This window comes from Sarcophilus harrisii, chromosome 2 (genome assembly GCF_902635505.1).
Source record: "Sarcophilus harrisii chromosome 2, mSarHar1.11, whole genome shotgun sequence".
NCBI lineage: Eukaryota > Metazoa > Chordata > Mammalia > Dasyuromorphia > Dasyuridae > Sarcophilus > Sarcophilus harrisii.
The window spans coordinates 70,786,210-70,802,904 of record NC_045427.1 but is presented as its reverse complement, the minus strand read 5'-3'; the positions used below and the strand labels follow the sequence as shown (position 1 = coordinate 70,802,904).

General features: G+C 35.4%; 1 protein-coding gene across 1 annotated transcript in view; it reads left to right on the top strand.

The window, feature by feature from the left end:
* LOC100932238 (zinc finger protein 69 homolog) overlaps nucleotides 1-16,695 on the top strand; it is a 40,915-nt gene that overhangs the window by 22,213 nt on the left and 2,007 nt on the right. Inside the window, exon 5 of the mRNA XM_031950339.1 lies at nucleotides 520-612. Coding sequence (XP_031806199.1) covers nucleotides 520-612 — 93 coding nt within the window. The remainder of the gene's footprint in view (nucleotides 1-519; nucleotides 613-16,695) is intronic.

Genomic DNA, 16,695 nt, shown 5'->3' with positions numbered 1-16,695 from the left:
AGTATGCACAATTCTGGTACTGTAATAATTACAACAGCCAGCAGACATAAGCATTTTAAGGTTTTCAAAGTGCTCTACAATATGTTATCTCATTTGATTTTTATAATCAACCTTGAAGTTGAGTGTTTCTATTATCTTCATTTTACAAAAGAATAAACTAAGGCACTAAGATGTTAAGTGAAATACCCAGGATCTTGACTCTCAGTCTAGCACTCTTCTACTACACATAGCTGCCACTAGTATGAATTAGAGAACTGAAAGAATTAGAGAAAGTTGCAAAGGATACTAACCTGTCAGGGGAAATATGGGTTTCACAAAATATGAGAAAATGGATGATACCATAGAGGAAATATTATGTAATATAAGGATATTTGTTCAAAAGAATACATGGAGATGTGGGTTTGTAGAGTGCTCCCATGTGTAGAAGTTCTTAAAAACAATAAGATGGAACTGATTTCTGATATGATTCTTTGTTTTCCAGCACCAACACTCAGATTCTTTCTTTTTACCTATTAACAGGACATCCAGTTTCCAAGCCTGATGTGATTTCTCAGTTGGAGCGTGGGAAAGACCCCTGGAGCAAGAAAAAAATTCCAAAAGGCAGCCACCTAGGTGAGTGTGAGAACACAGCATTTGGAAATCTTTGTAGCCCTCATAAAGTGGAATTTTGCAATAGTGATTGGGTAAGTATTCTTAATTCTCCCATAATTGTGGGTAGAACTGAAGCCATTTGCCTTGAACTGCCTTACATATCTGAAATTCACCCAAACATTTCACAGATTTTTGGAGTTAGAAATGATCTTTGAGGTTATCTGGTCTTATCTCATACCCAGTGCAGTAGTCCCCATTACACCATATCTGAGAAAGAGCCTGACTTCTGATAGAGCATATTATATTTGCAGTAATTTTAAAAATCTTCCTTATTTTTAATCTAATCTCCTGCATTTATATAAGCTGGATATTTTACTTTGCTATAGCTACAGGATGGTTCACTCAGATATCTCACCATTAAGTATTTTTTTTTCCTGTGGTTTGATTTTTTGGTGTATTTTCTGAGGCTTTGTAATATACCCCTCTTATAAAAATATCAGCTCTTAAAGAAAGTAGTTAGGTGTAGTAGGAGTTACACAGTCAAAAGGAATGGTCCTATCTCTTGCTTATAGAACTCCTCTCTCTTAAGATCAGTATGTTTTCCTCCAGGAGTTAAGTTTTTCCTCCTTATCTCCCCACCTTAGTTTTAGACTATAAGCAAAGGTATCAAATACTTTCTTTCCTGGGAATCACTTATTTCTCAAAAAAGGTGTGCTCTCCCTCTCACTCCCCCCTGGATGTGCTACAGTATTATCTTTTCCAATTCAGGTCTAAATTAGCTTCCTTGTTCCAGTCCCTACTGAAATTCTCCTCTGTATTTTCTCTACTCTTTTAAGTCTCCTGAATCTTGTTAAGAGACTGCAGAAATTACTGTTTCTTTTCTGCTCACATGATTGTTGGGAGAATCTTGCTTTTCCTCTTTTCACTGGAGCTACTTCCCATTGTTGGAGGCAGCTAGGTGGATCAGTAAACAGAATGCTTGATCTGGAGTCAGGAAGACTGAATTCAAATCTGGGCTCAGACTCTGAACAAATTATTTAACCTCTGTTTTTCTTATCCACTGGAGATGGAAATGGCAAGCCTTTCCAATATCTTTGCCAAGAAAACCTCATGAACAATATAATCCAGTCATTTATGACTGAATAATAACTTCCCATTGTATTTTTGTTCCCACAGCAGGTATTAATACATTTATAGAAAAGCATGAAATTTAGCCCACAGAATATTCATCTTCATCTCACTGTCTGATCAGGAACTTACAATACCGGCTGTATCAAGGATAAAACATTTCCTTCTAATTCTTCAACTGTCTTCCTTTCCTTTAGTTTCCTTTTTAAATGTCATATTTGGTCCTCTATGTGCAGCAGTCTAATATAGTAGAAAGATCCCAGGATTTAGCACCAAAAGATCTGAGTTTAAGTCTTTGCTTTGCCACTTAGAAATTGTATGACCTTGCAAAACACTGTTTCTTTTTCTGTCGAATAGGATAGAAATTTTTACCACCTACTTTATATGGTGATTTTGAGGGAAAAACTTTGTAAATATATATGTATACATCTGTAAATATAAATGTTTCTGTGTATTTACACACATAAAGACACATGTGCATGAAAACATGTGTAAATATATATATATGTGTGCGTACACAAAAAAATTATTAGAGAGATTGTATGATATAGTAAAAAGAACACAGGTTATGGCTTAAAATTTGGACTCAAGAATTAGTATAATCAATATTTGACCATATCTTTTGATTTTTTTTTATCTTTGTTTAATATATGTTAGTTTGTCTTTCCATTTAGATTCTAAAGACCTAGAAGGAAGGACCTATTTCATACACTTCCATTTATCTCCAGTAGTGAATATATGGTAGGCACTTGGTAAATAAACCCTTGATTGGTTGTGGAGTTAGGACACTTCTTTACCTCTCTTCCTTCTATTCTGTTTCTTTTCCCTCCCTTTCACTTACTTCTTGGCTTTTATTTTCTTCCCCCACTTTTTTTTCCTTCCCTCATAATACTACTTGTTAAGAATGTAGAATCTAAATAAGAAGACAAAACTATTAAATATTTTAAAATAGAACACTTAACAATGCCATTGTTTTAAAAGTAAGTTAGAACAATATCATGTGGCTATGTTCCAAAAATGTATAGGCAATAAGTGATTTGAAGTTCAAATTAACAAATATTTATTGAAAATCTATGCACAGGACACTATTTATTTATTGACCATTGGGTCAATCTTGTGGGGGATAGAAAAAAGAACAACATAGCCTCAAAGTTAATTACATTTTCAGCCTAGTCAGGGAAATCAAGCATGTATAAGGATGATTATAATACAAGATAATTCAGATAGACAACATCAGTGTGTGCTGACATGATTAATCTCTTTTGTGAGTGTGATATGATCAGGATCTTGAAAAATGTTTGGAATTTGAATAGGTAGGGATAAAGGATGATGGCATTCCAAGTAAACAGCATGAACAAAGGGTTCAGAATGAGTATGGCCTTGGGTAAAAAAGAATAGGAGACCAGACTGAAGAGAATGTGAAGTACAACTGGTATAGAGGATTAGGTTGTAAAGGTCTTTGACTGCCAACCTGAGTTCTGTGGATTATATCCTCCTGGTAATAGGGAACTAGATGTCTTTCAACAAGGGAAGAATGTTACCAAATTAGGGGTAGATAGTCACAATGAGTTTATGGTGGTCAGTAACAGTAGAGAGCTGAGTAGTCAAAAATAACAAATTTAATTTAAAGCTTTCTCCCATCTTTTTATTCTGATTTTAAATATCAAGATGGAATAAATAATGGACCCACAAGGAAACAGGCTATATTAAAGAACAGATTTCTTCACTCATAAAGTATAGATATGTCAAATATCAGACAACTATAGTGATTGAATTAAGAGTCAAGCTTTCCCACCCCCTTTTCTTTGTGGATATAATGCTTCTTCCTTTTCAATGACATACATGAGGTAAAAAGTATTTTAGTCCAAGTCAGCCCATGTCATGCACATAAGAAACATCACAGTGGAAAATAATTCTACAAAAGTAATGTGATAAGGGAGAGATTCCTTCTGAATCAGTTTTTAGTTAAAATACTTTACATCACTGGATCACTGGTTCTCAGAGTGTGATCCAAGGATCACTAAGAATCCTTAAGATCTTTTAAGGGGGGGGCACACTATCAAAACTATTTTCATAATAACATTAATATGAGTTATAGCAAAGTTATAGCAAAGAAACATTGATAGATATAACCAACATAAACAAAACCTTTTTGGTGGATCCTCATTTATTTTTAAAAGTATAAAAAATTCCTGAAACCAAAAAGTTTGACAATTATTGATTAAAGAGGTCACTAATTTATCACTAGTGATTCTTTTTGTGGTACTTGAAGATAAAACTGCACTTCCCAAGTGTAGTGGGAAGTGTGGTAGTTTGTGCTAGAACTCTCAATTTGAACTTTTTTTAAGGTAAAAAATTCATTTAATATTCAATTGAACAATTTGTACTGAACAACTTACCTGAATAAAATTGAACAAATGAAGTTTATACTATAAATACGTAGTATGAATTTCCTCGTAGTAGCAAAAACTAGGTATTAAAGTTAAAGTTGTTTATTTTCTGCTTTATTTAAAAAGAATTTATGGTTTCTTGAACTGCTATCTTTTTAGTGGTAACTGCTTCACATTCTACCTTTATGTTTTCTAAGATAGGTTATGCCTTTAAAATCCCTGAACTATTCCTTACTGTCATTGAATTTTTCATCCTTTACTCTATCTTTGTGTTGTCATTTCATAATGTCAAAATGTCTCCAAGCTATGGTTTGAATGATGATTAAACTCAACGATCACAGCCTTGATTTTTGTCCTGAATTTAAAAAAAATATAAATTTTCATCTCACAATCCTGTATGCTATCTCTTAATAAACAGTAAATTATAATTCTCTTCCTTGCCCTGATCAATTGTTTTAATGATTGACTATTCCATAATTTAAGGAGATTTCATTTTAAACAAACATATTAGAACTAATATATACAAATGAATGCTTTCATATCTTATGTAGGGATAAACCAAAATTTTTTCCTATTTCTGAGATTCTATAATTCAAAGAAATCACCCATTTATTTATTTCAATGCTTTTGCTCAAAACAAAAGTAAAATTTCTCTGTTAGAATTTTCTCATTTATAGTTTTTGAGCCACCTGATAAATTGATCATATTATATTGCTGTCTTTCCCTCAATCATTCTTATACATTTTGTGTTTTGTTCAAAAGACACTAATACTAAGCTAATCCATCTTCATATGTCATGGTTTACAGTCTTCTTCCCATTCTCGTTGTCCTTTTTTGAATGTGCTCTAGTTTGTCAATGTTCTTCCTAATATGTGGTTCCCAGAAATATATTTAACATTCCTGATGTGGTATGACCAGGTAGAGTACCTCTCACTTTTTTGGATGTGCTCTCTCTTTCTTAATGAAGTCTAAAATAGTAATAGGATTATTTTTTTTTGGGGGGGGGGAGGAGTCAGTTAGGGTAGGGATAGATATTATATCACTTCTGGCTCTATACAATTTATAATCTACCAACATCCTCCAGCTATGTCTTCTCTATACTATCTATATTTGTATATTAGAGGCTTAAAGAATTAACTGGGATTTATGGGTCAAAGAATAAGTATTTCCTGAGAGTAACTATCATGATCTTTGAATTGGAAAAGGGATTTATCAGTCTATGAGAGAGCAGACCAAAGAGAATGGGAAAATGGATACCTAATCTCACCTAGGACTTAATGAAATGTAAAACAATATAGGGACAATTGTCAGAAAAAGCTGAAAGGAGGCCGAAACTACAACAGAAAAAAGAAATTGGTGTGGGTGATTGAATGTTTTAGAACATAGAACTTGGTTAAACTTATCATTTTTATTTATCTTTTCAAGGATAGTTAGAAGTTCTTCCTCAAAAGTTTGCTCTTTCTCCAACATTCCTTCTTTGTGATTGTCTAGTAACAGAATACTATAATATCTTTCCACTTTTTGGAACATAATATTCCACTTTTGTTTTTGTTTTTATATAAATATCTCTTGTATCTTGATCTTGTTTCAAATATAAAGAGGCCAGGAGTTGGCTGGAGATAAACAAAAATTTAAATTAGGGAAGAAAGCCAAATCTTTGCCCGAATGTTAGAACTTTTTCAGAGGGCTCTGAGCTATTAATAGTTGTACTTCTTATTTCATATAAATTCTACAACATAGCACAGAATTGAATCATAGTACATGAATTTGAGGGCAATCATATTGCCCCTCCCCTAACAAGCTAGCTAATTATTGATCAGCTACAAGTTGTATATAGTTGATTAAATCTATAGAGAGAAGGGGGGAAAAAAAGGAGATAGTTCTGATTAAAGAAAAAAAGCACACCCTAAATTACCCCTACAGTGGAGACTCGCCAGGCCTAAAGGAAAACAGGGACTCTATAGAAGTCAAAATATGAGGAGCATTACCCAATAGGGATTAACCCCCTGGTTCAGCTGGATGTTACCTCTCTTATTCTCAGGTAAAACAAAACAAACTGTCCTCAGTAAATACTTCATGATTCTCTTTAGCACATTCTAACTAAAGGTTTGGACAGGACATCTTTAGGTGTTCCTTTCACATTTAGTAGACATCAAATGTCTTTTACATATAAAATGATTCTCCTTGACAAACAAAAATTTCCTCTGGTACCCTTCATGATAGGGGCATCCAAAAACTTTTCAAAGAATCCCTGTTGATGCATATGTCAATTTCAATGAAATTTCTCTCTCACCTATTTTTAGGATCAGTTTGACAAAAAGGAAGAAGTATGAGGTTTCCAAAATAGATTAATAATAAATAATAAGCATTTCTATAATTTAAAGTGTTTTAAAGTTTGCAAGGCACTTTATATTTATTATCTCTTTTTTAATAAACAATTTTGTTTGATTACCTGGTGTTTCTAGTTCACAGACAAACCTTATCCTATAGTATATAAATCCTAGGCAGAGCTAGGGAACTCTCCCCATTCTTTCCTGTGAGTCCATTCCTTATGTTTTTTCTTAGTTATTTATTTTTTTTTATTTCTAGGTATAAATCAAGTTCTGATTCTGGATCAAAAAATTCAAAATCCCAAATCACCTTCAGGTTTTTGAGGGAATGTTTCTACCTCTAAATTACAGATCCCAGAGTGCCAATCAGTTTTTAAACCCCTGTTACATTTATCTAGTGCTCTTTCTGTTGCCTCATCATAATCCATCTTTAAAGGGAGTCTATTGAATCCAGCAAAACAGCAGTGATAGAATCAGTGTAATAGAGTGGAGAGAGTACTGAGCTTATAGTGAGGAGGGCATTAGTTTCCATCTTGCTCTGACAGTAGCATTTGATATATTAGCTTTAAGTGAGAAAATCCATATCTTCTTTGAGTATTAGCCAAATCCCTGAGATTTATTTACAAAATCTTAGACATTTATGAATTATAGGCTGAATCAGATATTATATTTATATCTCCTGTATAATAAGTAAGAGCTAGAATGATTGCATACAATTCATTCCACTGAGTGGACTGAAAAGGAGTTCTGACTACTCTCTTTATGGTTAAATCATGAGAGTACACAGCCCAAATATTATGTTTGGATGCATCTGTAAAGATAGTTGGTCCTTTAAGAGGAACTTTAGAAATCTTTTCTTCAAGAATCCATTGCCAATTATGTAATAGTCTGGTTATCTTTAATGGAGACCCGTGTGTAAAATTTGGAGCCATGGCTAATAAAATTTGCCACTCTGGGATGGTTTCACAGCACACATTAATTTGTGTATTAGTATAAAAGGTATCTATCTTGTTAGATCTTGTCCCAGATAATTGTACTGCTCAGTTAATGGCCTTTAATAAAATTCTAGCAAAAGCACTGGGTAAGGAATAAGGCTTAGTTTTTGTTGAGTAAGGAGTAAGGCTTTGTTTTTGGTTGTGCTGGGAGGTTCACCCACTCTATCACACTGTCTCCTTGATGAAGGACTGCCGTGGGTGCCTCTTGTGTATCAAAAACTGATATTTCCAAGGATTTTTGAGTAACTCTTTCAACCACATTGGATAAAGCCAATTCAACTTCTCTCAAAGCCTCTTGAGCTTCTTTTGTAAGCTGACGTGGTGAATTTAAAACACTGTCTCCCCTTAAAATGTCATATAACAGTTGCAAGCCTAACACTGGTCATATCCATTGGATATCTCCTATCAATTTCTGAAAGTCAATGTTCTGAAAGAACAGCTTCTCTGTTCTTAAGGACAGTTTTTGTACTTTAAGCACCTTAGGATATACTTCATATCCTAAATATTGAAAAGGACCATGTCTTGAATTTTTTCTGGAGCTCTGTACAATTTGGAGTTTCTTAGTGTTTCTATGGTCTTTTGTAGAAATGCTTCTAATATTTATTCCTCAGGTGCACATCCCAATATATCATCCATGTAATGTAACAACATAACTTTTAGAAATACTTTTCTTACTGCAGCAAGAGCAGCAGCAACATACATTTGACACATAGAGGGCTGTTTTTCATTCCCTGTGGCAAAACATTCATATCTTTTATAAGGCTCAGCTAGTAATGCTGGACACTGAAAAGGCAAATCTTTTCATATCCTCCTTATCTAGAGGGATAGAATAGAAACAATCCTTAATGTCTATAACCCAAAGAGGCCATTCTCTAGGCAACTGAGTAGGAGATGAAAGTCCAGGCTGCAGAGTTCCCATAGTTTCCATCTATTCATTTATCTTTCTTAAATCAGTCAGCATCCTCCATTTTCCAGATTTCTTTTTTACAAAAAATACTGGGAAATTCCGAGGCTTAGAGAAGGTTGTAAGTGTTCTTGGTCAAGTTGCTCCTATATTATATCTAATAAGGCCTGAATCTTTTTTTTTTAATTTAATAGCCTTTTATTTACAGGTTATATATATGGGTAACTTTACAGCATTAACAATTGTAAGGCCTGAATCTTATCGCTACCTAAAGGCCACTGTTCTATCCACACTGGTTTATCAGTTTTCCATTGGATAGGAACAGGTGAAAGTGTAGGCAGGCCTTCAACAGCAGCCCTGCTTAAAAAACCAAAGTACTCATTTTTAACCCTAATTCTTGTAAAATGTCTCTTCCCCACAGGGATTTTTTCAACTATAAAAGGAGTAAAAACTCCTGTTTTGCCTTCAAAAGTCCATCTTATAGGGGTAGCACTAACTTCAGCTGCTACTGATCCTCCTACGCCAGACATGTAGGTGTCTGCCTTAACCTTTGGCCAGTGACTGGGCCAGTTGGTACCACTAAGGACTGTACAATCTGCACATGTGTCTACTAATCCTTCTAATGGTATGCCATTTATATAGATAGTGAGCATAGGTAGGTCAGCTGTCACAGCTGCTGTTCAGTATATTCCTGGATTTTGTGGTCTGGAGTCAGAATCTGGGTGACTATCATCAGATTGCTTATTAGGAGTCTATATCAGTAAACTTGATGCTACTACTTCTCCTGGGTGATAAGTCACACATTGTCTATCTGTATTAGTGACTGGGATATTATCTTTTTTTTTTTTTTTAATAGCCTTTTATTTACAGGATATATGCATGGGTAACTTTACAGCATTAACAATTGCCAAACCTCTTGTTCCAATTTTTTACCTCTTACCCCCCCACCCCCTCCCCCAGATGACAGGATGACCAGTAGATGTTAAATACATTAAAATATAAATTAGATACACAATAAGTATACATGACCAAAATGTTATTTTGCTGTACAAAAAGAATCAGACTCTGAAATATTGTACAATTAGCTTGTGAAGGAAATCAAAAATTCAGGTGTGCATAAATATAGGGATTGGGAATTCAATGTAATGGTTTTTAGTCATCTCCCAGAGTTCTTTTTCTGGGCATAGCTGGTTCAGTTCATTACTGTTCCATTGGAAATGATTTGGTTGATCTAGTTGCTGAGGATGGCCTGGTCCATCAGAACTGGTCATCATATAGTATTGTTGTTGAAGTATATAATGATCTCCTGGTCCTGCTCATTTCACTCAGCATCAGTTCGTGTAAGTCTCTCCAGGCCTTTCTGAAATCATCCTGTTGGTCATTTCTTACAGAACAGTAATATTCCATAATATTCATATACCACAATTTATTCAGCCATTCTCCAACTGATGGACATCCATTCAGTTTCCAGTTTTTAGCCACTACAAAAAGGGCTGCCACAAACATTCGTGCACATACAGGTCCCTTTCCCTTCTTTATAATCTCTTTGGGATATAATCCCAGTAGTAACACTGCTGGATCAAAGGGTATGCACAGTTTGATAACTTTTTGAGCATAGTTCCAAACTACTCTCCAGAATGGTTGGATTCGTTCACAACTCCACCAACAATGCATCAATGTCGACTGGGATATTATCTACACATTCCCCAGTTTCCCACATCAGTGTGTGGATGGACACTGTTCTGTATGTATTCTCAGGAGGTAAAATGGTTAAGCCTACTGTGCCTTGAGGCAAGGGATCCACAGGCTGAAGAAGAACAGATTTCACCTCTTCAGGGGTATCTCAGTTTTCCCAGCTGCATACAACTCTATTCTCCCCAATTATAATCCCCTTCTCCCATCAGATGGCTTCCTGGCTGATTGGTCATGTCTGGGTACTGGACTTCTAGGTACTCTCTGGGTGCATCATTGGCTGCCATCAAACTCCAAGTGTTTTTTTGCCTGGGGCCCTGGGTCTGGGCCCCTCATCCCGTTTCCCTGAATCTGTCTACATTCTGAAGCCCAATGGAAGCCTCTGTTGCATTTTGGACATGGGGTATTGGATCTTGTTCTCCCGCCCTGTTTTCTCACTCTGTCTCTATGCCAACATTGAGCTTTCAGATGTCCTACTTTACCACATTGAAAGCATTGATGAGTATCCCTGGAAGTCCCTTGCCAGAAGGGACCCTGTCTTCCCATGTTGGGATCTTGGGAAGTCTGCATCATAACCTGGCTATAAAAGGCATTTGTACCCACTGTGGCACAGCGTATTATGATCTCCTCTAAATGAGCATCCTTGTGCAGTCATAGTATAATTCTTCTACAAACCTCATTAGCATTTTCTTTAGCAAGTTGCCTTATCAAAATGTCTGTTACTCCATTTTCACCATTAGTTCGAATGATAGCTGTCTGCAGACATCCCATAAAATCAGCAAAGGGTTCATTTGGCCCTTGTGTTATTTTTGTGAAGGCTTTACTCTTGTTGTTTTTATTGTGGATAGAAGCCCATGCTTTGATAGCAGCAGCAGCAATTTGCTCACATGGTGCTATGGAATAATTAATCTGTACTGCAACATCTGCATAGGAACCTACACCTTTTAGTAGGTCACAGGTGATTGCAGCATGAACTGCATTTTGACTATTTTGTTGGGCTTGTATCCTACAGAGCTCACTATATTCAGAAAACCACAAGTAGTTTTGTCCAGGTTCTAAGCATACCCTTGCTATAGATTTGCAGTCAGTAGGGGTTAAGACTTCATAAGCCAAATTCTTTAATAACATCTTAAGATAAGCTGATATAACCCCATACACAGTGCAAGTCTTTTTCAGGTCTTTGAGGATTTCTATATCAAAAGGAGAATATCTTCTACTTTCTTGACCTGAAGAGTTAAACTGTTGAATCACAGGATAAACTTGTAGTTTTAACTCGGCTATATCCTTCTCTTATTCTGTGGTCTTAAGTACTGCCTTTTGCAATATACTCATAGCATGGAGTGGTTTCTGGGGGGAGATGTTGGTGGCATCACTGCCCCTCCCACTACTCCTCCTCTCTCCATCCTGGAAGGTGGAGTTGAGGGGAAAGGTTCAATTATCTGCTCAGTAGGCATGCTTGAAGCTTCCAGGTAGGATAGAAAGTCACCACACCCTTGAGCCTGTTGGGATATGGTCATTAATCTGTTCATTGTCTTCCTCTTTTTCCTCAAGCTTCTTCATCTGGCTATTCCTAGAACTTTTCTTTTTTCTATAATTTGCAGGATACTGTATTATGTTGTATACATAGAATGCTTCGGAAATTGAACGAGGACCTTTTTCATTGTAGTATTCACAGAATTTTTATCCTACAAGTTTCCAATTGTCTGGCAAGATTTGTTTTTCCTCTTAGAACCAAGGGGACATGCATTCTAATGTACCCAAGAGTCTAGCGATCTGTTCCCAAGTTATAATTAAGCCTTGTCCCTTGATCAAATTAAGCATGCTTTCTATAGCACCCCTTCAGGGCGAGTGGGGGTAGGAATGGAGGAGAATCTTTTCCTAATATCTGCCCCATTTCAGTCAGAAAAGCTTACTAGTTTATCCCTTAACAAAGTAAGTTCCCTGTTTGTCTATTAAAATACTCACTTACTTTCCTGGTCACTGGAGACTTCTTCAGTGAAAGTAGGTTCCACATGGGTGCCAAATGTGATGACAGCGTTAGCACCCAGGATACTTTTTAATCAGCTGGAGTCAGGATCAGCAAAAGTCCTTGATCTTTATTCTTTGTGGAGATGAATGGGAATGACGATATGAAGTGAGAACAATTGCAACATGAATCTGGCCAGCAGAGACTCTGGCTCTCTCACTCCACCCTCTAAAATCTCCACCCAATCTCCTATATAACAGCTCAAACTTGCACAGAGAGTGGGCAGGGCCATTCTTTCTCCAAGCATATATTAATAGAGTATTGTCCAATTGGTAATTAGCCTTAAGTGCTCCACCCTCAGTGCATTTGCTCAGCTTCAGCCCATTACATTTTTCAATGACAGTATTCTTCCAGTAATTTCATATGGCTGATTTGAAAGACAAGAAGACCTGAATTGAAATCCCACTTTTGATACGTATTATCTATATAGCTTTGGGTAGGTCATTGGGTATAATAACCCTAAGGCTTATTTACTATAGCCTAAGTAGGTAGAGGGAATTCTAAATAGATACAAATAGGATAGATAGATACAAAAGGAGTATAATGTTCTGTACCTTATTGCTAACAAGGATTGTAAGAGCTATCCTCAAGAAAATATGTGATGAGAATAAAAACAATGAATAATAGCTATATAAACCAAGTATTACCTGGTTGCCAGCACAATGTTAAAAAGACATAGTTTAATTTAAATAAACATGTTTATTTTAATGTTTAATTTAATTTAAATAAACAATGTGAAATGTTTAAAAGATTGTTATAGGAGTGACATCCTCTTCATGCAGGTTGGACTAGTTTTACTTTAAAGGGGGAAAAGAGGCTATCCTATGGAGTTGACTGGCCCACAGAACTAGGGCATGAATTAATGATATGGTTTCCAGGTCATTTGACACATTAAAAAGTCTATGAAGAGTAGATGCTTCTCAGATTTATCTGAATCCTAACTGACATGTGAGTCAATAATTACATCTTTCTGACCAGCATATACCAGAATGTCAGAGTTAGAGAATTGAGGTTAATTCTTTATGAATCAATTATGGTATCTTTTCAAATCTTTTCTTTTAAGTAAACTTCTTTTTGAATTATATATGGTCCGTGAGTGTTTCATTGCATTCTAATCCTGAGCCTGAATTACTATACTGATATGAATTAGGCATATCTCACTATAAAACTGTAGAGTGTATTAGGCATATCCTGGACTAAAATATTGTGAAAGAACTCAAAATAGAAGTGAATAGAAAGCTGTGTGACATTTTGTAGCAATGGATAGAGTGCTCATAATAACAAAATCAAGGATTCTTTTGAAGCATGTATTTACATTTATATATTTATTTAGTATATATTTATAAAGGAAAAATATATATTCCTTATTTTACACTACATTCTCCAAACAAAATTTCATTTTCTAAATACAATTTACTCTGAAGCCAGTGAATCTAGGATCTTATCCATTTGCATATTCATTCCACATGTCAAGTTTATAACCCACATCTCATTCTCTGTGATTCTTGTCTTTATCATTTCATAGATGTTCCATATAAGGCCTATGATTAATGCCAGAGTTTTTCCTCTAAGACTTTTTACATTTTTTTAGATAGCAGTACTGTATTTAAAATGCCCTGTTATCTCTTACCCCTGCTATATGACCAACCCACCTTCTTTTTTCTATCTTATATTTGTTAGATGATTTGCTGATTGCCTTAAACAATTTTTGGCACATATTTCATTTTGGTTGATATGACCACATATATGATTTAGATGTTCTCCCTTCTTTTCCTTCCCTCCTGTCTGCCCCAACATTCATTGCTACATCAATTTACTGGTGATAACCCTCTTTCTAGTTATGTAGATTCTGACAGCATATTAAAAAAAAAATGTTACCTTTGTGTATGTGATGGTAGTTGGCCCAGCATACTTCATTGCCCTTTGGGTCACCTAAGATTTTGATTCCTCAAAGAGTATTCTAATATTTACAAACACAAACACCACTGGAAGAACACTGATTTTTAAAAGTTTTATGTTATGGTTTCAGATTATTAAAAATTGCAATGAACATTCCTAGGTACAATCCTACCTTCTTTTTTCTATCTATTTGACTGTAGACCAGAGCCATGCAGTGCTTATCATAGATATATATGATACTACACTAACTCTATGGAAAAGCTTTCTAACTGTATATCACAGAATGGACAATATGTATTTTTCAATTGTTTAATTCCTAGTATATAGATTTTTAGGTTATTCAGTCTCTTTGAGAGATCATAGATCTCACTGAAGAGCCCTTGTAGTGCTCTTGATCAGGAGGATATTGTCTTCCAATATGTATCTGGAGGATCTTACCATTTTTTGTAATATATTAATCATTTCTGGTTCCTTTTCCCTTAAAGAAATAATTCACAGTATATAAACATGACTTTCTAAATAATCTATAAGTTTTTGCCTTTTTTATTTATTAAACTCTAACTATATTTTCTGACATCTTATTTGCTTCCTTCCCCTGTGCCCATCTTCTCATGTATTGGTTATTAAGCACTCAAAATATGTTATGATTTATGGATGTTTGGAAGATCTTTTTATGTTCTTCATAGAATTTCTTTATTTTCAGGAAGAGGGGGATGTTCTTCAGCTCACATTTGTCCAGCATGTCAGTTTACAAATATTTTTTGTAAATATTCCCTCAGTTGATTTTCTCTATAACCATGTGAAATAGGTAATGCAAGTATTATATTTCACAAATAAGAATATCAGAGATAGAGGAGTTATTAAATGATGATTCTTGGTACCAGCAAATTTATGAAATCTATCCAATCGTCCTCACTGTATTAGGTTCTTCAAGGCCTAGTGTTTAGACATAATGGCTGTATTGGATCTCCCAAAAATTCAGGCTCCCTGAATCTTTTCCTTGTCAGGTAATTAGGTGGCATTCCTGGAGTCATGAAGATCCAAGTTCAAGATTTGTCTCAGATATTCACTAGTAGTATGTCCTTAGGCAAGACACTTAATCTCTTTGTATCTCAGTTTCCTCATCTGTAAAATGAAAAGTTAGATTCGATGATCTCCAAGTAGTCTCTTCCTATTCTAAATTTGTGGTCCTATGATCCTTCCTTGCTTCTAACCACAGTACCTATGGACAATTTTGTAGGTGAACATTTTTTATTTTGCCTTACTTTATTGCTGAGCTTTTAACAAGATTTTACCCATTGGATGTGGGAAAACTGGGACATTGATACATTGTTGGTGGAATTGTGAATGCATCCAGCTATTCTGGAGAGCAATTTGGAACTATGCTCAAAAAATTATCAAATTGTGCATACCCTTTGATCCAGCAGTATTATTACTGGGCTTATATCCCAAAGAGATTTTAAAGAAGGGAAAGGGACCTGTATGTGCAAGAACGTTTGTAGCAACCCTCTCTGTAGTGGCCAGAAACTGGAAACAGAGTGGATGCTCATCAATTGGAGAATGGTTGAATAAATTGTGGTATATAAATATTATGGAATATTATTGTTCCGTAAGAAATGACCAGCAGGATGATTTCAGAAAGGCCTGGAGAGACTTACATGAACTGATGCTGAGTGAAATGAGCAGGACCAGGAGATCATTATATACTTCAATACTCCTATATGATGATCAATTCTGATGGACATGGCCCTCTTCAACAACGAGATGAACCAAATCAGTTTCAATAGAGAGTAATGAACCAGCTACACCCAGGGAAAGAACTCTGGGAGATGACTATGAACCACTACATAGAATTCCCAATCCCTCTATTTTTGTCCACGTGCATTTTTTATTTCTTCACAGGCTAATTGTACACTATTTCAGAGTCTGATTCTTTTTGTACAGCAAAATAAATGTATGGACATGTATACAAACATTGTATTTAACTTATACTTTAACATATTTTACATGTATTGGTCACCTACCATCTTGGGGAGGAGATGGGGGGAAGGAGGGGAAAAATTGGAACAAAAGGTTTTGCAATTATCAATGCTGAAAAATTATCCATGCATATATCTTGTAAATAAAAAGCTATAATAAAAAAAGAAGATTTTACCCATCTCTCTCAGGGATTACCTCTATAACCTAGAATTTAGGATTTGGACTACTCTGCTTTCTTGAGAGTCTATATTTTAAATTTCTCTTCCTGGGTTTGAGTTATAGAGATGGGAGTATGTGTGCATGATGGATGCTGATCTGGCCCCCCTTCTCTTTAAGCCCAAATTTGACACTTTGGGGTGTAGGTAGAGACACTATAAATTCATTTTCTCATTGCTAAAGCCCTACACTGAAATATATATTTCATTGCCAACTGAAATAAGCACTTCTTCCTCCCTACTTCAGAGTGGGAATGTGTTAGTAAAAACAAGGAATCCAGGACAGTTGAGTTTGGGGATGATAAAATAGCTGTTGTCAACAGCCTTGATAAGCCCCCAGTTTCTCATGTTGAGATTGTACAAGTCTCATGCCTAAAAGCTTATAGAAGTAGGATTTGTTGCTGGATACTGGTCCTATTAATTACAATGCTGCATAAAGGGCTAGTTATCTTTGAAGGAAGTAAAGTGAGAGGGGATTGTTATGTAATAATTATTGTGTTATGCAAATCTCTTGGGGAGACTAATATGTTGAGCTGATCTGTGAA